At 32.9% G+C, this 27,702-nt stretch overlaps 1 protein-coding gene across 1 annotated transcript in view; it reads right to left on the bottom strand.

Moving 5' to 3' along the window:
* The window catches only part of LOC123654069 (voltage-dependent calcium channel subunit alpha-2/delta-3), an 85,695-nt gene extending 60,669 nt beyond the window's left edge, over positions 1 to 25,026 (bottom strand). The window contains exons 1-2 of the mRNA XM_045590033.1: positions 24,743 to 25,026; positions 673 to 754 (exon numbers count right to left, since the gene is read on the bottom strand). Coding sequence (XP_045445989.1) covers positions 673 to 754; positions 24,743 to 24,837 — 177 coding nt within the window. The 5' untranslated portion in view covers positions 24,838 to 25,026. The remainder of the gene's footprint in view (positions 1 to 672; positions 755 to 24,742) is intronic.
* Positions 25,027 to 27,702: the final 2,676 nt, after the last annotated feature.

Below are 27,702 nucleotides of genomic sequence, written 5' to 3'. Positions count from 1 at the left end.
TATAAAGTAATGTAAGTTTTGCTCTAATCCTTGAACATCTGTCTATTTACGAACAACCTTCACAATGTACTTGGTACCCACCCGCCTGGTACGATCTTATAATTTACTGATATTTATCGCCATTGATTATTTACCCGATTTTATTACATTTATTGTTTTATTACTTTTAAATAACAATATTATTTAAACTTATTACTATGATTTTTTTTATTTGAAACTATGCAAATATAATTAAATATATGTATATTTTTTAATCTAGTAAACATTAAAAAATATAGTTTATATAGGCAACGTAAAAGAGTTTCGTCATTATTACTTTAGAAACATTGATAACTTATCTAAATTATGGAATCATAATGGTATAAACCCATATATTAACTTCATCGATCGAAGACCATTGGTAATTATTATCGTAGTGGTGAGAGTACTCGGGAGTACGGCGAGTGTATTTCAGCAGTCTCTGATATTTCCCCAACCCCTGTGTCGTAACTGGGTCGCGGGGGAGTGGCCCGACGGGAGGGACGGAGGAGCAGGGGGTGCGAACTCTCTCGTTGCGTTTTTGTAGCAGCGCGTCCGACCGATCGGCCCAGTGTTGCCCCTCGCTTCACTTCTAAAGCGAAAAGAATACCACACACTTCTCTGGAAAACCGGTGTAAAAATGCGTTTACTCACGTTCTGTATTTGATTCATTTTGGTGAAATGCCGGCCGAACTCCCACAGGTCGACGCCGAATTTTAGTGCCCAATTCTTGACTCTGAAACATAAAAAAAGTGATATACTTCACATGCGAATTAGTAAGTCTTATCAGACATTATTTGTCACGAAGCGACGTTTAATTAAGTGTCTGGGTGGATCTATGGCCTTGTTTCGACGTAAAAAATCTTATCTTGCCATTTCAAGGAAGCTCAAGGAACGAACGAACTCTTTCTATTTTTGTAAGTGTATATATAATGTTATATAGGTTTTTTCTTTATTCCCACCCCAGTCTAGTCCCATCTTGTTTGGATTATTTTTGTGGATTATGAAGACGATACTACAAAATGAAACAATGAGACAGTGAAAGAGATAAGAAATAAAAAAAAATTAATAAACAAAATTATGTTAACGAAATATACGTCATTTTCATTTGAAATAAATTGTCAAACTTTTTATTTTATATTTTCTGAGTTCTTCTAATGAGTTGTTTTTTAATTATGTGATTTTATAACAGAGTGTATTGTTTCAACACAATGCGTAAGGATAGGTACTATGAGACAGACGCACTAATTGCTATTATAACCCGTAGTGATGTACGCTTCCTCTAATAATAAACAACCTCACAACCTCTACTTAATCTATATAAATAAAAATGAAACGCCGAAATGTATGTACGTGCATAACTGCCAAACTACTGCACTACGTTTGATTCCTCTTCTGTTCTTGTCTTCGTTATTGTCATAACAAAGTTTGTATAAAAGAAAATTAAAAATTCGCTAAAAAATTGGTTGTCTGTTAAGTTGGTTTACGGACGATAGTTTAACGTGATAACGTCATAACAAAACATCTTCTCAGACGCTTAGGCTAATCAAGTGGCAGAGTGATAGGTGCGGCACACGCGTACAATGAGCGTAACGGGACAATGACTCATCCCTTTTCGCGTATGCAGCCGGCGTTTATCGATTTATTAGACGTTGTCACATCAAAAAATCGGCTACTGTTACTACTATTTTGCTGGGTCAGCTATTTTATTAAAAATCATTGTAATTCTAAACATGTGTTATAGTCCAAACATGCTAAATAAAATATTTTATCAAAGGTTACAGTCGCGTGCTGTCATCATGATGGGATAAATAACTCTATAAAGAACTGCAAAGCATGGCTTTTTGCAGAAACAGTACTGGTTGGTTTGTAATTTATAACAATATTGACACTTATCGAAATCGAAATTATTAAACGCGAAACTATAACTAGTATTTATTTAGTCTCTTAAAGGAGCCATAAACATCGCCGAGTGGTCAAAGAGCATTTATTTAGTTTTCTATACACATGTTACTGTTATTAGCTGAATACTTTTAAGTTTATAACGCTAAAATAATGTCTTAAATTAATTTTATGTGTTACAACATTGAAGTAAATCACTAACTACTGATATTTTTATCATTGTTTTACCCGTATTAAACTCGCCTATATATTATAGTATTACCGATTATTAGGGAACTTGACGTTGAGTATAGTTGACGTTGACTGTTTAGATTTTACGTTGATGTGTCGACATGTACATATGTATATACCCAACCTTTAAACTTATAATTAACGTACTTCTTAGTCTAAAGGTTTTCGGAGGAGTACCCTAGCCGGCAAAAAACGTCCATAACGTTAAAAAGCGTAAGATTTTTCTTATATATAGTCATCTATGATGGCTATAAAGTGTCTAATGAATAGTCTAGTCATGACTGTTATTATTATTGCAGTTTGCTATTATTACTACTAGTGGTCGCCCAGTAACTTTTGCTAAACTCGTAACTTATCGTAATCCGTAGTATTCTTTATTAATCAGTTCATTCTTTACAGGCTTTTTAATGCAATTTCACAACACTTTACCATATATCCCTCGATAGCGTGTATACGTAATTACATGACAAAAATGTAATACTCGTACAAATACACAAAATAGTTTTTACTTTGTTTTAGTAGTCATTGATAGATTTCATTAATTACTTTTTTCATGTTGCGTACAAAATTGGAAGCTTTTATTAGCATCAAATGATTCTAGATCTAGTCGATATAAAGATTAAAAAAGTTTATTACAGTTTCTATCCTTTTCGAAATTTCAACTTCTCGTCATCTATAAAATAAGCGCATACTACTTGTAGTCAGAAAAGTTTATTAACATGAGTCCTTGCATCAAAAATTTTATTATATAAAGTTAATTTATATTATTTAATTTATTAAGTTTAATTTATATTATTTATAAGCTTTTTGTATATATAGTTTGAGCGAAATAAATTCTAAAATGCTTTATTTTTTCAAAATAGTTTTGTCTTTCGAGATTCCATCTATTATCATGCGATAAAAAATATATTTGGAAAATAAAAAACATATAATAAAAACTTAAATCACAATTTAAAGTTTGTCTTGGAATAAATATGCACATATCTCTCACTGTAAATAAAAGTTGGTAAGCTGTCGTTGTATCGCAACCAATGATCGCCTGCAATATCAGAAGCATTACAATCGCGTTCTTAACTTTAATAGTTTGCCCCACTAACTCCAAATGATGTTAGTCCGATGTAATGTTGTCGTTAATTAGGAGCTTATATCATCGTTGTCTCTGTATATATATTTCAATAAAGAAACAAGACATAGTCAAGTTCTGGCATCTACCAGTTTATTTCTGTCGAACCTCTATAACGAAGAAAGTGACGGTATGACTAATTCTGACGGCACACGCTAAGGGCTACTTACCATTGGATTTTAAGTGACGTTTTCGTAACTGTGAATTGGGGCAAAATCTACCCTTCCGAGAAATCGTATCTGCAACTATTTGCAATTTTTCAGGTAGAAAACTGTGTTCTTTTCTTTGAAACCATTATAAAGTCCAGGAAGAGATGGATCGAAAGTATTGAAAGTATCTAGAGAGAGACACCTTAGTGATGGTAACAAAGACTATATATAATCATATATTTTTGTTTCTAAGGGCGGAGTTCACCGACTTTTAAAACGGCTGTTTATCAGTTAAACAACTGATGAAATCATTTTTACTGTTCACCATACGTTAACCAGTGTTTACAGCCCTTAAACAGCCGATTACTATAACCGAACTCTACGGCATTGTTTAACCGTCCATCAATGCCATATTCGGACATCTGCTCAACAGATTCTGCTGTGACTTTACAACAGTTGCAACATTTCGTTATTACTTGAAAGTTTTTGGTACGAGATAAACACGCAGTCATTGTTCAATTTCAATGTATTAATTGATAACTATCAAGACTTTAGGCCTTCTTGAAAATCTAGAAAATATAGAGACCAAAACAAGGAGACCTAGAGTACCTGTTTCAAATGCGTCGTAATTATTACGAAGAATACAATGATTCCTCATTTAAAACTAGATTCCGTTTGTCAAAATCATCGCTTGAAAAATCGTTTGTTCTCTTTTTTAAAGCTGCCATTTTTCAAGTAAACCGTAATTTAAAAATTAAACACTCACAACAGAACAAAATAACAATCAACACAGAGAATGTTAGCACGTGCAAAGAAATAATAATAAAAAAAAACATTTGACAATGGCAGCGCCGGGACGTTATTACCCATCCAAATTGGACACTACATGCTAACGTAACACTATCCAATGCGTTCTCGAACTTCTCAAGTAGAAAGCGTTTTATTTTATGCTGCTAACTATAGATGGCACCAAAACTCGTGTCGACTAAATAAAACTATGTGACTTCCCTAATGAGTAGACTTATAGCATTCATTCATTAGTGGTTCATTCGCTGTGAGCGTATGGTGATTGCCTGATTTAGTAACCACGGTTAAAATATTCGTGATGAACAGTGAATACTTTACCGGGTGCATAACCGATGTTTAGGAATTCATCGGCTAATTACTAAAACATTGGTTAAACGATAGTCGGTGAACTCCGCCCTAAGAAATGATAATAAGAAATGAAAGATTTAGGGCGGAGTTCACCGACTATCGTTTAACCAATGTTTTAGTAATTAGCCGATGAATTCCTAAACATCGGTTATGCACCCGGTAAAGTATTCACTGTTCATCACGAATATTTTAACCGTGGTTACTAAATCAGGCAATCACCATACGCTCACAGCGAATGAACCACTAATGAATGAATGCTATAAGTCTACTCATTAGGGAAGTCACATAGTTTTATTTAGTCGACACGAGTTTTGGTGCCATCTATAGTTAGCAGCATAAAATAAAACGCTTTCTACTTGAGAAGTTCGAGAACGCATTGGATAGTGTTACGTTAGCATGTAGTGTCCAATTTGGATGGGTAATAACGTCCCGGCGCTGCCATTGTCAAATGTTTTTTTTTATTATTATTTCTTTGCACGTGCTAACATTCTCTGTGTTGATTGTTATTTTGTTCTGTTGTGAGTGTTTAATTTTTAAATTACGGTTTACTTGAAAAATGGCAGCTTTAAAAAAGAGAACAAACGATTTTTCAAGCGATGATTTTGACAAACGGAATCTAGTTTTAAATGAGGAATCATTGTATTCTTCGTAATAATTACGACGCATTTGAAACAGGTACTCTAGGTCTCCTTGTTTTGGTCTCTATATTTTCTAGATTTTCAAGAAGGCCTAAAGTCTTGATAGTTATCAATTAATACATTGAAATTGAACAATGACTGCGTGTTTATCTCGTACCAAAAACTTTCAAGTAATAACGAAATGTTGCAACTGTTGTAAAGTCACAGCAGAATCTGTTGAGCAGATGTCCGAATATGGCATTGATGGACGGTTAAACAATGCCGTAGAGTTCGGTTATAGTAATCGGCTGTTTAAGGGCTGTAAACACTGGTTAACGTATGGTGAACAGTAAAAATGATTTCATCAGTTGTTTAACTGATAAACAGCCGTTTTAAAAGTCGGTGAACTCCGCCCTTAGTTGAACTCAAGGTTAATTTAGCCTTTAAATCATTAACATAATAAATAAAATTGCAGTCGTTAGGACCTTTTACTTGCCTTTCGAACCTTTGAATCATTACACCTTTTGAACATGTATACCTGATAGCGATTGTTACTCATAAACTAAAATATATCCGCCAACCCGCATTGGAGCAGCGTGGCGGATTAAGCTCTGATCCTCCTCCTACGTGGGAAAAGAGGCTTATGCCCAGCAGTAGGATATTAAGAACTGAAGCGAACCTTTGAAAGAGTGTTGGCTGACAGGTTGATATTAATTTCAGATTTATTTGATAGCGTTAGCAACGAGCGAAGCAAGGCAAGAGGTACCATACCATATAGGTACAGTATTTGTTAAAAAATGGAAGAATTTCGTTTCCTCTGCTTGACTAAACAAAATTTAAGGCTCTGCTTGACTAAACAAAAAAAAAAAAACTACTCATCGCTGTGCACAAGGTCTTATCTAAAATACTGTGCATTTAAATATTTTTTTTATATAGAATATTCAGAAAAAAAAATTGTAGCGTTGACTATTTTTTACTATGCGTATTCGATTGATCAAACTCAACTCAAGGATTGCAAAATTAATTAAAATATTAATTTCTTTTTTCATTAGAATAGAGTAGAGTTCGTTGTTTTGTTGGATGTAAATATATATATATATATATATAAATAACAAAACAACGAACTCTACTCGTATAGGCCAATAACTATTTACTCTTAGGATGAAAAATCCTTCTTAATACTACTTACTTATTTTCACAAACAAATATAACTATATAATTGTATAAAAAAATCTATTTAACTTACGAAAAATGCGTTTTATTTCATAAAAATATATTTTTAATTTCCAAATTAGATGAATTAATACCTAGGTATCATAGCGTTTAAATTAATATCAATTATTATTTACGTAAAATTAAGTCGGTTTTTGTAAAATAAATTAATTTAAAGTAATGAAAAATCCTTCTTAATACTACTTACTTATTTTCACAAACAAATATAACTATATAATTGTATAAAAAAATCTATTTAACTTACGAAAAATGGGTTTTATTTCATAAAAATATATTTTTAATTTCTAAATTAGATGAATTAATACCTAGGTAACATAGCGTTTAAATTAATATCAATTATTATTTACGTAAAATTAAGTCGGTTTTTGTAAAATAAATTAATTTAAAGTAATGTAATACTTATTAGGAAATGATATATATGTAAAACTCGCTTTTATAAAAATAACCACAAATGTCCTCATTAGTAATCAGATTTTCGCGGTCATTGTACTCCTACGTTGGATCGTCAACGACAGAAGTTGCAAATATTAAATAATTTAAAACGCTCGAAGGATGCCCGCTGCTGCGCCGCCAGGTGTTCGCAAGCGGTTCTTAGGACCACTGAAAGTACAATCCACCGAAATAAAATAATGCCAAACCATATTTTAAGACTTATCTAAGTTTTTTTTTTTGCCTCTTTATTTTATACCTTAATTTTTAAAAACTATAGTCTCAATTCATAAGAAAAGAAAACCGTGTCGAAATTCTGGAAATATATATATACAGAGTCTTTGCTCGTAGTATGAACGCAAATCAGACCCGTTTTCAATTCTTGAAGTACCTACTTTTGGCGTAATAATAAATGGATTTAAAAACAGACAAAAAAAATGCCTCAGTGTCTATTATGACTTTAAAATATCATTAATGTAAAGAAAAATTGTGCTATTATGGGACACCAGGTAGGAACGAAGTTCCTTCGGATAGTATAGAAGCAACACAATTTGAAAAAAAAATGGTTTAATTTTATGTATATTTTCTAGTTCTTTCATTTTGTTGATTGGTTTTTAATTAAGTACCTATATAAAAGTATTTAGGAAATTTAGTATTTTAGAAAATAACAAATAGGTACCGTAATATAAAATAAATCAAACAAAAAATAATAATAAAAATATTCAGTATGTTATCAGGTTTTAAAATAATTTCAACAATATTTGAATATAAAATTAATTTTATTGTTCATTCATTTGCTCTTTGTGTCACTTTACTAAATTACACTAACTATATAATTTTCTGTGGTCGGACTTCCATACTTACGCCAAATTTGTTTACCATTTAGGAGACTTCAAAAAAATGAACTATACAAATAGACACTACACCCCAACGATAGCTATTTTAATTCATTTTTTTTTTTTACCAAAAAACGCCAAACATTTATAGCTCTTAATGTTAAATGAGTTCGTTTTTACATACGTCATACTATACAGTCGTGTGACTGATATTACGTCACTTCCGTTATATATTTTTCTTACGGTTTTTAGTCTCACATTTTTTTTCAGTTCGGTCGCCCAGCCAAATGTCAAGCCTGCCTAAGGAACTTCGTTCCAATAGGACGTATATCAGTTTTATTATAAGAATACATTTTAAAGCAATTTTATAAGAATACTATCTGTGCCCGCGACCTCGTCCATAATAAATAAATATTGTTTAGTTCGCAGAGTTACAAAATAAATAAATTTCTAAAACAAAAGTAGCCTAAGTTACTCCTTGTTACATGATTACATCAGCTATCTGCCAGTTAAAGTCCCGTCAAAATCGGCCCAGCCGCTTCAAAGATTAACCGGAAGAAACAGACAGACAGACAGACACACAAAAATTGTAATAAATGTTATTTTGGTATATGTACCGTACCATCCATATGCATTTAGCAAAAATTATAGTTAAAAAAAACTAAAAAACCACGCTTTTATTGCTAATCGAACTAAAAAGTAAAAATTAATTTTTAACTACAAATAATTATTTATATATATCGATATCGAAATCGCTGCAACAAGGCGTGTAGGGATACCCAAGGACGCCACATTCAAAAGTCTGTGTTGGAGGAATCTGACCCTGCGAAAGTCTGAAGATTCCTCAAGTCACTCGGAGTTGGCAAAATTAGACAACAAATTGCTTCAAATTCTGTTGATGTTAATAATCTCAATAAATACTTTTCATCTACTGTCACTTTAGACGATACGACAAAGGCTAATTAATACTCTTAACCATCTTTCTTCCATTAGGACTCCCTTTACCTTCTTCAAATTTTGCCTTCTCTCAATTATCCGTATGTGATGTCAAGGCGAGCATTTTAGCTATAAGTTCAAACGCGGTGGGTTCTGACTCCATCAGTCATAACATGATCATCCCTATTATAGATTCTGTTCTACCTGTCCTTACCCACATTTTTAATGAATCTTTAACTTCCAATACCTTTCCTACATGCTGGAAAGACGCTCAATTCATTCCTCTACCCAAAAAAACTAATTCAAAAGGTTTTTCCGATTTTCGTCCAATTGCAATCCTTCCTTTTCTGTCCAAAGTTTTCGAGCGCCTCGTTCGTCAACAACTGACATCATTCCTTACCTCAAACAAGTCCTTGCTAGTCCGGTTTACGTAAAGGCCATACATAGTACAGCTACGGCTCTCGGTAAGACATGACATCAGACTCGCCATGGAAAATCAGAGTCTTACGGTATTGACCTTGCTAGACTTTAACAATGCGTACAGCACTGTAGATTTTGATATATTGCTTGCAGTCATGAGTTCCCTTGACATATCTCCCATCGGTAATTGAGTGGTTTCGTAGCTACTTCTTTGGACATCGGCAGAGTTTGCGCTTCCAGGATATTTTCTCAGACTGGTTAGACGTAAAAGCTGGCATCCCGCAAGGAGGCGTCTTATCTCCTGTCCTCTTTTCAATTTTTATAAATACCATCTGTCCCTATATATCTTCTCCCTACCACCTTTACGCAGACGATCTCCAGATTTACTCCCACGCCAAACTGATTGATTTACCAACATGAATTCAAAGGATATATAGCGATTTAAACAACATTCTTGATTGGTGCAACTCATATTGATTAAACATCAATCCACCAAAGTGTCAAGTGACTATTATTGGTAGTCCAAAACTAGTGGGCCGAATAGATTGGTCACACATACCGCCTGTCATTTTTAATAATTCCGCTATTAGTTACAGCGACAAGGTAAAAAATCTCGGAGTTATTTTCGATAGCCACTTCTCTTGGGTACCTCAACTGAGCGAGTTGAGCCGCAAGCTATTCGCAGCCGTCGGATCACTTCGAAGACTTCAGCATTTCCTTCCACTGCCCACTAAAATTACGTTAGCACAGTCACTTCTTCTACCAACTCTTGACTACGCTGATACTTGTTATCTTGACCTCAACGAGGAGCAATTGAATAAGCTTGAGCTCCTTCAGAATCTTTGCATACGGTTCATATTTGGTCTCCGCAAAAATGACCATATCTCTAACTTTCGTAAGCAACTCAAGTGGCTCCTAATCCGTCTTCGCAGGAATACTCATATTCTCTCGTTGTTATATTGTAGATTATTGAGTATATGTGAATGTATGTAAGTGTGTATGCATATGTATGTATGTATAAATGTATATATAATTTTATATTCTATTTAATGTGTTCTAATTTCTATAACAATTATTTGCACACTTCCTAACCGCTTTTCTATGCGCTGTCCTAAACCTGTTGTCTGGAAGAAATCGCTCTTTTAGCAATAAGACCGCCTTTGTACATCTTCCTCTAATTATACTACTTTTGTTTGTATCTTTTAATGGTGTGCAATAAAGAATATTATTATTATTATGAACTATAATTACTGTAATATAAATTCTTTGTAATTAAAAATTATTTTCTACTTTTTATTTCGATTAGCTATAAAAGCGTGGTTTTTTTAGTTTTTTTTAATTATAATTTATTTTTTATTTTTAGTTCGATTTTTCAATTAATTGTTTGCGGACATGTGATAGTTTTCCATTATTAATGTAAACAATAAAAGGATAACTATTCCGCGCGGAGCGAAGCCATGAACTTACGCCACGCGGAGCGGGCAGGAAACAGCTAGTAAGGAATAAACAAGGTAAATTTGGAACTAGCCTGAAAAAGTATCTGCCTCCGTTGTTCAGTGCCGATTGCCCAAGCGAAAGAGTAAATCCGAAACTGCAGGCATGCGCAGATCACGCGCTAGCTTTATCTCTCTTACTTCCTTACAGAAGATCCACGAAAGAATTTATTAATCCTGGCGGTCCTAATAAGGATATTGGGAAACTGTTATTAAATTATTGCATTGTCATCGGTCCTTGATACGTGTGCAAAGTTTCAAATTAATCAAACTTCTGGAAATCGGTGAAAATTATGCTCAAAGATTCCATTACATACATACATACATACAGCCCAAGCTAATAGAAGTGTGGTAAAAAGCGGTTATTTTAATATTACAACCAGACACTCCAATTTTATTTATTTGTATAGATGTACTGTAATATCTCTTAGCGTCAAATGTATATCTTTACAATAGAAATAACTAAGTAAGCTTTAGTAAAAAGCGTGGTTGAATCCCACAAGGAAGCTGCGGGCGTCAACGAGTACACTCAAAAGAAACTTTAAACACAATCTATCGCAGTGCAAAAGTTCTGAAAGGCCACGAGAAAAAAAGCTAAAAGCTCGTTGCTCGAAAACGTCGTAAAACAAATCTATATTGCGTAAACACGGATTTAAAGTGCAGAAATCCGTTTTAAATATCTTGTTACCGTAATTGGTTTACCCTGGGGCCAGGGGATCCGGCTACACCGGACACTTCGAATAACTAACCTGATTTCAGGCTTTCCCTGATTTCGAATCTTACTTTCGCCCAGTATAAATTAAGAGAAACCGACTTTCTCTCCCCTTCTCAAGTCTCAAGGACTCAAATATTTACATTCATTTTGCTGTTTGAGCGACGACATGGAAAATAAAAAAAAATTGTTGATATTGATATATGAGTATTTGCAACAATATATTCAACTACAACTACTCGTACAATATATTTAAACCTTTTTATACACAAAAGTCACGTATTTGTATATACCTACTGTAAATTATCAAATTAATCATGATAGTTTGATCAAACATAATTTGATTAGATGGTCGAAACGTGAAACAAGTTAAAGTTAACAGTACAATCAACAAACAGACAGGCGCGAACAATCGTAGCCTGCGGTTAAAGTTAGTTCATTAAAGATGGTATGCGCCGATACCTCGTTGCATTCGATAGTTATTTTATTAATCAGCTTCGTCGTAGCAGACGGGATGTCAGACGCGAGCCCTTACGTAAGCCAGCCTCCGTACTACACCGCCGCCCGGGCCCCGCCCCCCACCCGCCCCGCGCTAGATCAATACCCGCGCCGGTCGCCTTTGACATGTGCCTCGAGTGCCGCTCTGCAAATATTTACGTTGTGGAAACAGATCATAACTAGTTTCATTTGCCTATTTGTACGCCGACGAGCAAAAAAAAATAGTGGGTGAAGATTACGTCTTAATCAGTTGTCAATAGTCGTAGTAGTATTTTTAACACATCGGGCCTGTAAATTTTATCAAGGAAAACTTCTCAATAATAAGTTAAAGGATTTAGGAAATTTTATGTTTTTTATTTATAAGGTTAAAAAATAAAACAAGATTATTATCAATCTTTAGTTAACATGGAGTACAGAGGATTTTATTGAAGGCGCATTGGCGCCCTAATAACTACTAGTTAATAACTCTAGCGAAAAGCGAAGGCGTGTTCGATCCGCATCATGCAGACGTTCCTTTTGTCGCGTCGGTATTCTAATTTCTAAGATTATATATTTTAATAAAATATAATAAATACTTAAGCAGTTGACCTTTCGTAGATTTCTTAATAACTACAAAAAATGTTGACTTTTAATATACATAAATAATCATTGTAAAATTAATTTAGTATAGAAGTATAAAATAACATGAGTAAAGTGGTTTCTCATTAGAATTATTCAATGTTGCTGCTGAATCAAAGATTTGTGAAATTGATATTAAATCTTACCAGTATCTGTCTTTAAAAAAAATAACTAAGAACACAAAAAATAAAAACGTTAGACATATAAAAATAACTATCAAATCTGATTATATAATTATTTAGCAAATAAAAGGTGTGTAAATATGTATAGAGTACCTATTTCTTTTTAAAAATAAACTAATTGCATTGCTCGGAAAATAAAGTTTTTATTTCGTTAAATTTTTTTTACAATGTAAGAAAAGTCACTTAAATCTATGACACTCTCACCTGAAAATAAAGAGACGACTATTTATGTTTATTATTTCTAACACTTACATTATTACTTATACTTTATTATTATTATTATACATCTTCATCAGCCTCCATATTTTTTATACTTTAATTATTCTTCCATGTCATCTGACAATGACACTTCAAAACACTAAATTTAAATATTTAAAGAAAGGATACTCCTTATATGTGTACGCTAGATTTTAAAAAGCCTTGTTTATTCTTCTCTAACAATTCCATTAATTATTATGAATTAGGTCACATTTATGTAATTGTTTTAATACTGTACGAAGAAATTACATAGAGAGAATATACATGAAATTTGATTCTACAAATGTATGTAGGTATCATTGAAAAGGTCCTCCCTTCGACTTGTGGCTTTTGGGAGTATTTTTTTTTCTTTACCACCCCAACTTCCTGCTCGGAAGTTAACAATAACTCTTCACGGAAACTCCATCCAATTCGTTTACGCAGTTTTTGTTTGTTTGTGTGTTAGCTTTTAATAACAAGACGAATGTATTTTACATTTTGTCAAGTAAAAAATTATAAGCACTACTTTGTGTATATAATAATTATTCCGTGTTTACATAATGATATGATGAAAAGCGCGATTTTAACTCACAAAGAAAACAGGCAAACATTCGACATGTTACCACCACCTTTATTTTATAATTTACGTTATTTATTTTGAATCTTAAGCTGTGTGGCTACGTCAATAAGGAATATAGCCACCCCCTCTCTTCCCGTGGGTGATGTAAGAGGCGACTAAGGGATAACACAGTTCCACTACCACCTTGGAACTTAAAAAGACGACCGATGGCGGGATAACCATCCAACTGCTGGCTTTGAAATACACAGGTCGAAGACGGGCAGCAGCGTCTTCGGTGTGACAAAATCAGCCCTGCGGTCTCCAACCCGCCTGCCCAGCGTTGTGGCTATGAGCAAAACATGAGTTCACGCCATTTTTGGTGCAAACTTGTGTAGGCCTATGTCCAGCAGTGTACTGTGATAGGCTGAAGTGATATCTCTTGCTCATAAGTGAAGGTTGATATCGTTATAAATCCTGCATGTATCATAATAAATTCAAGACTCATCCATACATGATATAAAGTAAACTTAGCTAAAGAACACTAAACTCTATTTAAATAGATCGTGTACCCCAAATTTCAGATGGGTACGACACGTAATTGGTTTACTGAATAGAGGCTTTTACTAACCAATTGGACATTTAGGTACAGCCAAAAGTACAGCTCTCTAACCTTATTATTCAGTTACCATATCTTAAATGTAATTTAACTCCTCAATCAATGTCTATATTGAAGAACATACCAATATTCAATAGATGTCTTTACCAAAACTGAATACATTATGTGAATCTTATATATCTTCCTATCTAGGCAAAAGATGAAAGTTGAATTTATGAAATTATGTATTTTAAATGGGAATATTATATGGTATTTTAATCGAGGAAGTTTGTCGATAATGCGTCACTCAATCAATGATAAATAGTGTATTTACTACCCTCATGCTGATACCTAGTGTCGGCCGAGTTGCATATTTTGAAAATATAATAAGTATAGTAATACCTAAGTAGTAATTAACGCATGACGTTGGTGGATTTTTTTTTCGGAAATTTGTACAAAGAAAGATTATTGAAACATTTACCAAACATTTAAATCATTACTACAATATAACTTTGAAATCTTAGCAGATATGTGATGTTAACTTTTACAAAGCCATAAGAAATCATCAGATGTCTCGTTTTAGAAAATAATTTATGTATATCTGTGACAAACGGCAACAAATAAGCAAGTAATTTAAAGATAAAAACAACCTGTATTAGAAGTATCTTAAAAAAATTATTAAATGTTTGTTTTTACAGATCTTGCCACTTGTAATAGCGTATTCCTAAGGGAAAATGCGCTACGTGGTTCACTGCAAACAGCGGTCCCGTGACCGTATACTAAGTACTGAAAAGACGAGACAAATTGTTCACAAGTGTAAAAATAGAAATTATGTGGTGTCATGGGACCCTAGGTAGGAACGAAGTTCCTTCGGATAGTATAGAAGCAACACAATTTGAAAAAAAAATGCTGAATTTTATATATATTTTCTAGTTCTTGTAGTGTTTTAGAAAATAACAAATACCGTAAAATAAAATAAATCAAACAAAATAATAATAATAATAATTCAAACTATTAAGTGAAATAAAAAACATATGTCTTTATTTATTTTTTGTTGATAGTATAAAATTACATAAATAATTAAAAAAAAGTTTATTAGTAATATTTTAGTTTTACAAACGTCATATTATACAATCGTGTGACTGATATTGCGTCACTTCCGTCATATATTTTTCTTACGGTTTTAGTATCACATTTTTTTTAGTACGGTCACCCAGCCAAATGTCAAGCCTGCCGTAAGGAATTTCGTTCCAAAAATGTGACAGTAAGCATAGACCGCTTGAAGCTGGCCTACTTGTTGTCCATACGCTACTGTACCATCAGAAAATACAGAAACGCCAGATTCTTCTTCCTTTCTATATCCCTATATATCCCTACAACTTACCACACCTCTCATTACAGACTAAAACAACACGATCGAGAAGTCGTCCGGCTTTCGGATTTTTATAGCTCCTAACCAGGTCTCTGGGGGGTGATGTTGGAAACAAATAATTTATTTTTTTAAGTATATTATATTAATATATATTGCACATATAACATTCCTGTATCCGGCGGATTTAACATTAACTAGTAATCGCCTAGTGGTCGAAATTTGACCATAATTTGACCACAGAATTCAACAATAAACTAAAGGGTATATATGTGTATATGTTTGTCAAACACATAGTAGCATGCGTAATGTTTTTTTTATTGATTTAATGCATTTTTTATACATAATTAGAAAAAAAAGAGCATTCTGCACTCCTCTATATAAACCTTTAAGTGTGCGAAATTTAATACTACTGTTCTTCGTAAAAAGGGGTACAAAATTTTTGCTTCACGTATTTTATAATATATAGATTTTTCCTCTTGCTACTTATACTGACATTTATTTTGTCATTATATAGTAACGATCTAAAAAGACCTTACCACGCATGATCGATCAATTGAAAGTCGTGATGCGTCTCCAAAATAGCTCTGCAGATGCTAAATATTTAATTAAATAGCTAAATAGCACATAGCTAAAAGCATAACGTCGTGCTCTTCGTTCGATTATAAATTATAGTAAATGTAAAATTAAATGTGAAATCCACGAAATAGTCAACTAGGGACGAATTAAAAAGCATAATAATTGCTCAAAAATGATTAATCATTTTGTGTAATCGATTTACAAACAATTTGCGCATGTGTGACGAGCATTTTTACGCGAGGGTAAAATTATTAATAACACACATTTAAATGCTTAGTAAATATTACTTATTAGTAAATATTTGAGTAAAATTCTCAACTAATGAGCAATAATCTATGAAAAACTATTTTGGTGTACAAAAAAAGGATATAAATAAATTTAAAAAGTTGGTTTTACTTGGTATGGTTAAATTTTCTATATAATATCTGATTTATGACTATGAATATATATATATATATATATATATATATATATAATAAAAATGTACTGGATCGCTGTCTGTATTTGGAGGATATAAGAGAAAAAATATTATTGAGACCTTTTTCAACGCAAATAGTCAATGTCTGTTTGTCTGTGCATTTGTGCACGCTAATCTCAGGAAAGGCTTGTCCGATTTAGATGTAACTTTCACTAATATATTGTAGTAAGTTTTGCTTAACATTTACTGTTTGTTTCATGTCAATCGGTTCATAAATAAAAAAGTAATGCCAATTTAAATAATCATGTTGAACATCTAAAGTCACTATTCCACGCAGACGAAGTCGCGAGCACAGCTAGTTCATTAATATAATTTGTGATTGTTTTTATTTCTCTTGTAACTTGAGTAAAATTTTAAAATAGGTAAGTACTCTAATGAACATTTATTGCTTAGTCTGAAATGAAGGAGGGAAATGGGTTATACTAACTCCGTTAACCCCGGTCATTAACCCCGTTACTGAAAAAAGCACATGTTTGGTGCGTGCATGGCTTTATTTTCTGGTTTTTGGATTCAATTGATATTAGGTTTCTTTTTTATTATGCTAGTGATTATTTTAAAAGATATGAATACCTGTAAATTATCGTCACCAGATATGAATACCTGTAAATTATCGTGACCTTGAATGAGCCTAATTTTCTATAAATGGCTCTATATAATGAAAATGCGAATAAAGCCTTTCTACTTATAATTTTCATCCAAAATCTACCCATATAAAGAAACTTTAACTCATTTTTAATTTCAATTTTATGTTATTTCAAAATACTAAACTTATAATTGAATAGGTTGTACGAATAAAACTTTAAGACTTAATATTTTAGTTTAGTACTATATGATCTGATACTATCAAACCACAGTGGTAAGTTAGAATAGTTATCTTTAAATTTTCGATTTTAACATCTTTAGCGTCATGTATTTTAATATTAAAACATCGATATTGTATTTGAAAGACATACGAGTGAGCCTACGAAGTTTCTTTTTTACTATTTTCGACATTTTATTTCGGTTTCATCGAAATAAAAATTCGATAACAAAACATACAAGATGGAAGTATTACGAATTACTATAGTGGAATAAATAGCGGTGCATTTATTGGAACTAATGAAACGGAAACGCGTAGCTACGGGCTACGAAGCTACGAAGCGCTACAACGCCACTCGATAAATAATCGAAATATCTGACCTTACAGTATCGGCAACAAAAGAATAATAATTTTGTCGTCTGTATAAAATATTATTCATTGATTCATTAATAATTAATTATTATTGACGACTATTGTGATACCAGATATACTACAAATGTACTAATATATATATATGATTGCTGTGTGGCTACGGCACTAAAGAATTTAGCCACCCCCTCTCTTTCCGTGGGTGTCGTAAGAGGCGACTAAGGGATATCACAGTTTCACTACCACCTTGGAACTTAAAAAGCCGACCGGTGGCGGGATAACCATCCAACTGCTGGCTTTGAAATACACAGGCCGAAGACGGGCAGCAGCGTCTTCGGTGCGACAAAGCCAGCCTTGCGGTCACCAACCCGCCTGCCCAGCGTGGTGACTATGGGCAAAACACATGAGTTCACGTTGTGTTTGGCGTAAACTTGTGGAGGCCTATGTCCAGCAGTGGACTGTATAGGCTGTAATGATGATGATGATATATATGATTGCAAATGTACTATTAACGACGATTGTTAGTATCTTGAATCCCCACCGGTGACACTTAGATCATTAAAAAGATTTTTTTTTCTTTTGTCTGCGAGTAGCTAACTCGCTTTAAAGCAGATATTAAAATTTGAATACTAATATGTAGTCTAGTAGGCAATACATTCTAATATAAGAATACCACCGATTACTTATAAACCTCGCCAAAGTGCAAATCGCTTTATGTAAAATCATTAACTGGTTTATTAGAGACAACAATCTGTTAAACTCTTCCAAAAGTGCTTAAAGAAAATGTAGAGAAATGCTAAGGTTATATTAAATCAAATATTATGCAAAAGTATAATATAGTACAGAAAAATTATCTTCAAAAAAATAATCGGTAACCTTATTAAATTAAAAAACAAAAATAAATAAAAGACCATAAACATAATATACTTATTGACTATGTATAATTGACGTTGAACGTTAGAATATATTAGAATATAGCAACAGAAAAGATTTTTTTACGTAGGTATGTTACACGTTCCAGTCTTAATGCTGAAATATGAGTCCAGCGTTAATTAATAATGGTGATGTTTTGATATACGATAAATTGGATTAATAAAATCGTATTACGTTCGTGTTCTTAAAAAAGCCACAAGATTAGTCAATTATTGACATAAACTGTTTTTTTTATTGTTCAAATCAATAAAAATTTCCGTTAGATTATGATCAAATACATCTTAATTAAAACGATCGTAAGCTTCATATGTAAAAATAAATTAATTAAATATGTTTATAATAAACAAATTAAAAGAATAACATCACTAATTGGTAATAATTTATTTAAATGTTGTAAATATGCACAATAATTATAGAGTATTTCTAAAGCTAAATGACTGTATATTGACTACAATGGAGATAATTAACGAATGCTAATCAACACTGACTGTGATATACTTTTTCAGAACAATTTGTAACAGATAAATATATGTTTTTATGTTCGCATTGTTCATTGCTTTTTTTAATAACAATAAGGTAAACACTTTTGCCATTGACTACCAAACATTTGGCTATTTATATAAAAAGAAACTGTCAACAGCTGTTGGACAATTTATTTTTGTTATTGCTTTCCCTCTATATTAAAATGCATCAATCTGGAATGTCCTTGATAGTATTGCATCCAAATAGATACACAAAGGATTTACGTATAAATATTTTTTTCTTTGATATGTCCTTGATTCTAATCCGTCTAAGAAATCAGATTTTTGAGATCTAATATACATTAATATAATAATGATGAATAAATGGTTGGTTCGTTTCAAATTGATAAAGTTTGTATTCATTAAACTTATTGCCATTTAAAAGCTACCTAGATAAAAATTAATGTAGACTCACATAGTTTTCGACTCAATGCATTATTTAATAGTACCTAACTATAAATCTGTGTTCTCATTTGTTTAACTACGTTTTTTTTTTTACTTTTTAAACACGACGCGAAAAAGACATTTATATTATACGAAGAAGGTTTTTAATTTTACTATATTTTTTGGAGTTTACTCCTTAAGAATCGATTTTCATGTAATGAACGGTATGAAAAAAATGTGAGCAGTAAAATCTACTGAACGAATGACCTTGTTACGTTTTCGTTAACGCCATCTATCGGCACCTAATAGGGTTATTTGATTCGTTTATTCACTATTTGATATTGTGTTAATCTTTTCCTTAGACTTGCCTTTTCTGTGCCTATTTAGACAGTCGAACTGAAGGAGTAAACTCCAGTCGTGCGTCGGAGAAAAAAAGTGTGTCTCACACACATTTTTTTTAACGTAACTTTTTACTGGGTGTACTGATTTTTCAATCGATTCGAGAAGTTTTTATATAATCTCTAATGTCTATTAAATTTACTATTTGTTCAACCACCATATATTCGTCGTATTATTTGTCGATTTAAGTTGAGGTTGTCGTTTTTTTTTTTCGTTTGCGAGCAAAGAAAATTATATTGACTATTATTTTTGTTTCCATAATAAAAGAAAATAAAGTAAAAATATTTTTTTAATGAAACATATTTTTACTATAAATGGATTTGTATTTACATAAAATGTTAAACTTTTTATTAAATTTAAGTTTATTAAGCTTTATTTGATTATATGGACCATTTATGTTAATTTAACATCAAGAATGGTTAAATTCAATTTACCCTTGATTTGCGTAGGCGTATTAGCCATTGTGTGGGTTTATATGTAACGACCAACCAAGTTAAAATAAAAAATATTGCCAATATCTCGTTAATTGTTCAATAAACTCCTACATATTCTTCTAGTAATTACCCCTTGATATAAATTTTTAGGGTTCCTGAACTTGGGTTACTGATCGTAGTGGCCCTGCTATCTGTTCCGCGGTTTGCAGGTTCGATTCCCGCCTGAGCCTGGGTGTAACATTTGTATTTATATATTTATATATGTATTATTTCTATGTACATTTAGTAAAATATAGTTATAACAGTCGGCTGTTACCTGTAACAAAAGCATTAAGTTGTTTATCATAGGAACAGAAGACCGTGTGTGTAAGCTATAAGATATATATTTATTGATTTATTGTGTCATATACCATTCGATATACCGATGTATTAAATAATAAAATTACTTATTTTTTATTATTTATAGTTAAAAGTATTATTTTATTGAGACCTTTCGATGACCTGTGCTTTTAACGGAGCCTTGGAACAACGAAAATGCGGTCTATTAACACTCATTCACAGACTCCACAGACAGACAGACAGGACATATGGCATTTGGTGATTAGAATAAAATGTAGACAACTATTAACAATAGATGATTGAAATAATGTATTTGCATATGCTTAAAATCATAAATGAAAATTTCAAATGTAGAAGGTGAGCATGCAAATTTATACCTACATTGTTTCAATACACGTTTGTGGGTAGGATGCGTGGAATTCTTTGAAAATGTCTTTAATAATATTATTGAGGTAGAGGCACAGTAGGAAATATCTTGCTCAAAATTTGGAGCAGCCTGATTTAGAAAGTACTTTACTACGCCTCGACCTTACAAAAGAGCACAGTTAAATCATTTTCTCAAGTAATCTTGAAAGCTCAGTCTAATAAATTAACTTGAATAAACATATTTTATCTAAACAGTACATATCTTTATTCTAAACGTTGACTCAAAAGACTTATAAAGACTCGTATTTAAGATATTCAGGGTCAAGGGTCGTTCGTGGCATCGCAAATGTCTCGCGTTTGATAAAATTGTCTTCAAATTTTGTCTCGAAAATTATAAATACGTTATATCGTTTTTAAAATTGTACGGGCTAAATACGACGCAATTAACAATCCATATCTGGTAAAAAACATTGTAATTGTAAAGTTAATATTATTTGTTATAGCTTAAAGATTTGCAAATTTAGTGCAAATAAACTTATTTTTAAAAACGGCTATAACGGCTTTGGACAACGAAAACATACAAACATATGTCATCATCATTACAGCCTATACAGTTCACTGCTGGATATAGGTCTCCACAAGTTTACGCCAAAAATAACGTGAACTCATGTGCTTTGCCCATAGTCACCACGCTGGGCAAGCAGGTTGGTGACCGCAGCAGGGCTGGCTTTGTTGCACTGAAGACACTGCTGCCCGTCTTCGGCCTGTGTATTTCAAAGCCAGCAGTTGGATGGTTATCCCGCCACCGGCCGGCTTTTAAGTTCCAAGGTGGTAGCGGAACTGTGTTATCCCTTAGTCGCTTCTTACGACACCCTTGGAAAAAAAAAGGGGGTGGCTATATTCTTGAGTACCGTAGCCACACAGTACACATGACATACACACACACACACATACGTACAAACATATGTAAGTTTTAAGAATTATTAGGGACTTTTTGCTAGCTTTAAAACTTCTCTTATAAGATTAGTGCGGCGCTCGAGCAGCTTAAAAATGAGAGGGCCCCGGGGGAGGACGGAGTTACGACTGAGCTTCTTAAGGCTGCAGTGCGACCTGTCCTAAAAGCCTTGGTGAGAGTCTTTAACGCCGTCATCCACTAGGGCACCACGTCGCCGAAGGCGTGATCCAGGAATGTTAAGGTGTTGTTTTTTTTTTTTTTTTTTTTTTTTTTTTTTTTTTTTTTTTTTTTTTTTTTTTTTTTTTTATGACACTAGCACGGCAAACAAGCGTACGGCTCACCTGATGGTAAGCGATTACCGTAGCTTATAGACACCTGCAACACCAGAAGCATCGCAAGCGCGTTGCCAACCCAATCCCCAATCCCCCCAGGAGCTCTGGTCACCTTACTCACCAACAGGAACACAATACTGCTTGAAAACAGTATTATTTTGCTGTGATCTTCTGCAAGGTCGAGGTACTACCCCAGTCAGGCTGCTCCATATTTTGAGCAGGAAATTTCTGCTATGCCCTACCTCAGTTGTTCTTCCAGACAGACGAAAAGTCTCTGTTTAAAAATTACAGACTGATCTCACTTCTGAGGCAAGTCTATAAGATATTTTCGAGGGTCGCCTCGCCACAATACTAAACTAATTCCAAATACCGGAGCAGTTTGGGTTTCGAAATGGCTACAGCACCGTATCACATCCATACTGTTCGATAGATTATACAGAAGTATATAATTAGCCACTGTGTATGGCGTTTGTGGAAAGCTAGAAAGCCATCTTTCTACTCAGTCGGGATTCTCTGCAAAAGTGTAATATCGACTGGTGATATATCGAGGTATTGAGATGTATTTATGACACGGCGACGATAACCGTCCATATCCAATACTACAGAACAAGACCCATTTTTCTCCGGCGCGGGGTAAGGCAGCGAGATGTGATATCACTAAAACTATTTAGCACTGCGCTGGAGGATGTCTTTAAGGCCTTGGTTTGGAGGGGACGAGGCGTCAACGTCAACGATGATGAAGAATATTGTCTATTTAAAAATTAAAGATCGTTGATTTTAATTTAATTACATAAAGAAAATCAAACTATCGATTTGTACTCAGACAAATGTTTCAAAGTTCCATTACCACAAATCGTATCATACTTAACATAAAGCGAAGAGCAGTTTGTCATCAATTGATCCATCATGGCCTCACGTTCCAAGCTATTACTCGGAAACTTATTCGTTTAACGATGGTGAGTTTTAAACGTCACTATATTTTACTTAAGTAGTTTCCTGTCTATTATACTTATATCCTAAAGCATTTCTTGATAAACAGGTTCTCTAGAAAAAAAAAGTATTTATGTTCTTGAACAAAAAAAACAGATTTATCATATATACCTATAAAAATTCAGGTATTTATACGTTACTCAGTTCGTGTGATTTTTTTTCGCGTATCGTAAAGATACTATTTAATTGAAAAACATATTATATACTTTTCTAATGTTTTCATTACAAACATATTATATAATAATCCTTCCTTAGCAGTCAGGTAGTTAAGTTTTTAAACATATCATATACCTGATTAAGATTTTACTATGTTTCGCCATTCTCAAAAATAACAAAAAAACGACATCAGAAAAGAAGAGAGAGAGAAACATCATATCCAAACTGCAAAAAACGATACCTACCAACGTTAATACAATGATTTAAATCGAGAATCTATTTCACTGTTCCTGAACTCGAGTTACTGTTGTGTATTGAAAATTTCCTAGCTTGTGTTATAGGGATAATGTAAGGATTCTAATGAAACCATATATGTGTAACTCGATTGAGGCGATTAAACATTATCAGCTAATAAAAACATTCACACACACATATACGAAATAATAATATCGAAATAAGCCGCTGTTTAAGTACCAACGCATGACAGAGAGATGTACCTACGGATTAAGCAGCTACCAGAGCGATCGTAAAGTGTCCTTACGTGTTCTTATTGTTTATTAGTACGGTAGCAACACGGTGAGTTTGGCACAAAGCCGGATGAAATAAACGCCCACACTCCGAGCTGCACATGTGCCCTAAACACGAAATGAAAACACTGGTGCACGAAAGCTCGTGTCGTCTCTACAGTGTTACATAGGGATTTTGAATTATAGCCTTATAGGAACCATAGTGTAAGGACAGTATATCAAGAGGTACTAATAAAGTCTAGATCTAATATCTATGCTAAAGTATGTTTTAGAAAAAAATATATGTGTACGTCTTGAAACTTGAACTTTGATTCCACAAATTATATACGATATAACAACATTTGATATGTGCAATATGTTATATTTCAATATTTGCCTTAAATATAATTGGACTCCAATTTTTTTCATATGTATTCTTACTACATCATGTCGCTGTATAAAGTCCCTCATGCATATAAACTCTACAACCTTTTATTTTGACAGATGGTTGGATTAAGTTTTTCCGGAATTCAATCCTAACATGAAAAATATGTTGGCTCAAGTTCAAGTTATATAAATATTTCAAGTCTCTCGTAAATATGAGTATGAGTAATTCACATGAATTAAAATATTCTCTCGCTATAAGAATTGCTAAAAGGTTTTATTTGAGTAGGAAGTAAGCTATTTTTCGCTAGGTAGTTGATAAAAGAGAAACAAAAGAAAAAATACAAAAGGCTGAACTTTTGAAATGGCCGAAATTGTATTAACAATGATATGATTATATAATAAATGGAATATACTTACGTACATATCATACGATGGATATAGTAAGGTATGTTTAAATTAGCATTTAATATGAATAGCAAGTTGTAAAAACTGTGAATACTTACTCATTGTGAGGAATATCTTCGAGCTGATTAGCGAGCGCAACCGCCAGCAGGGCGAGAAGCAAAAGCGGTCGCCGGGTCATAGTGCCTAACGCCATCGCACTCCCCACATGTCAAGTGAACACCACACCACTGGCTCTCTTACATGTAATTACACCACCGTTCGCACTGCACTGCAATGTCACCAGGACTGAGTCATCGGCTCGTGCGGACTGGGTCGACTGGAGTCTGACGTGAGGCGGACGGGCCGCAGGGCAACAGAGTGTCGCGCGAGGAGCCGCGCCGCCGCGCGCCCCGCCCCGCCCAGCCGCAGTGACGCTGCGCGCGAATCATACGCCCAATAACGCAGCCTTATTATTGAGATTTATTTGATCATGCATAGGGTTGATGGTCAGCGCCGGTCAACCCTATTATTACGCTCTAATCGAGGATGAGGTCGGCGCGCGGCCGTATGTCGCGTGTTGTAAAATATGATTTTTATTAACACGCTATCCGTCGGATTCTAATGAGGGTTGTTTAAAACGGATTACGAAGGATGTCGGAGACGATGGACGAGGTTCAGGACCTCGGGCGCCACGCACATGCGTGGGCACGCCGCCAGGAAATCCTTTATTGATTCCCGCGTTCCCGCTTTCTAAGGAATTTCGCAGGCGTTGTTGCCGCCGAAACTCTGTCTGTCCCGATCACTGAATCACAATACGATCTAAGGATCACCATACGCGGTGAAATTAGTTTCAATTTAACAAAATTCCACAATTCAATAAGAGCTTTAATTTTCGTCACAGTTATTATTGAATTTATGTAGCTAAAAAATAAACTCAAGGAAATGTTACATATTAATTTTGGTATTTATTTGCAAGAAAAACTAGGATAAGACGTGCAAGTATGTCAGGAAACAAATGTTGCCTTTTAATTTTGTAATTATCTTATACTCGTATATATTTACTACTTGCTTAGATTGCGTTTTGAAAATAATGAGTTACGACTTATCTCTTCAGTTTGCTAAGTCAGCGACGCGACATCTGACTTGGCAAACTCCTCAATAATAATAACAAAATTTAATATAATCTCAAATAGTAACAAGACATAATATGTTCAATTTGTATCCAATTAAAACAACTATGTTTTTTACATTAAAATATTTTATTTTAAACAGAAATATGAAGAACATTTTCCGTTAAACGTTATTAAATTTCAGAACATTTATATTTCACGTTTTACAAAATTGTATGTTTTAAATAAAAACCATTTACCGTCTATTTAAGCTCTAATACATTTAATCTCAGTATAATTTTAATATCTTCATCAGAAATTTCGTTGTATTGTGGAAAATTATTCGACAATTTCTTTCATTAAAGAAAATTTACTATTTTTTTTAATAAATGAGTCAAAATAAAAAATTGGATTACAGTTATAGAGCACATAGAGGCACTTGACATAAAATCTTTAACTCTTTAAAATATTTTTGATCTTCTTTTTAATTTTATTTATTTACTTATTTATTCTTAATGTACACCGAAATAAGAAACATATAAAGAAAGATACAATACAAGATATACAAAGTGATGTTAGCGCTAAAGAGCGATTTCTTCCAGATAACCTTTGGGTACTGGACACGATAGTAGTAGTAGTAGTATAGTAGGACAATAGCAGCAGTAAGAAGTGTGCACATTTTAAGGAGGAAAAATCAATAATAAATAACCCTAAATAAGTTGTTTACATCATACGTTAATATGATAGACTTACATAAACATAAAATATTTATATATAAATAAATAAATATTTTAGTATATAATATATAATACACATATACAAATACAAATACTCTTTATTGTACACCGAAAGAAAGAAAATATAGACATGTACAAAAGGCGGTCTTAAAAGAGCGATCTCTTCCAGACAACATCATTAAAAGGACAAGACAAAAGAATTAGACGGCGTGGAGGTGTACATACATATAATCATACACACATACATACATATATATATATAAATTAATTAATTATTTATTAAATATTTAGTTTTTCATGAAAATAAATACCAAAATTAATATTATAAATTATTTTTTTAAGATGTGTCGATTAAAAGATATTTGTTTTGTATTTTATTATAAATCCAATTTTAATATTCAAATACATAAAATGCAACAAGGTTATATAATAACGGTTTGTTAACAATACGTCAATTACATTTGTATAAAAATATAAACCACAAGGTCAAACTCTTTCGTTCATTGTGCGTTGGCATCGCGTTTTAATCGAATACTTACACTATTTATCACTATATTTACAAAACATTAACTTACAATAGCATAAATTAATATAAACTAGTAAGTACTCTGCACAAAATGTCACAACACTAATCACTAATTTGATTTACTGAGGTCAGTTGATTCTTAGCTCAGATCTTTAGAGGTTCGATCACAGATTTAAATATATAATTATTTACGATAGTCATTACAATATGTTATGACCCAAAAATTATATAAAATAGAGAACACTTAAACCCATTTACCCCTTTTAAAAAAACCATCTGTGACCTTTGGTCGATTCTTATGAATTGTCGCTAAGATTTCGAGTTTTCAATCGTTTAATGCAGTCTTCTTCGTTAAAGTAGTGACCGTAGTAAACGATCACAAAAATACAATTAGGTATATAAACTTCTAAGTAATCTCATAAATAAATGCCTTACTTAATATACAATCTACTTAAATAATTTGTACAATAAATCTGATCGAATTCACAGATTCTTCTGGTGAGGTTAATAATATTTATAGACACATAATAAATAATATGATAAATTATTAAAAATATTCGACCACAGTCTTTAGACGTGAAATTGTAACAAAAATATTGATAAGACAATAAACGAAGAACGTCTTTAAAATAGGAACACGTAAGATAAACATATACGTCGGTTATAATGGTTATTTGGTCTATACCTAACAGTAAAAACTGTACTTC

This window comes from Melitaea cinxia, chromosome 1, assembly GCF_905220565.1.
Source record: "Melitaea cinxia chromosome 1, ilMelCinx1.1, whole genome shotgun sequence".
Classification (NCBI taxonomy): domain Eukaryota; kingdom Metazoa; phylum Arthropoda; class Insecta; order Lepidoptera; family Nymphalidae; genus Melitaea; species Melitaea cinxia.
Note: the sequence above shows the minus strand (reverse complement) of the source record. Positions and strands in the feature narration are given on the sequence as shown.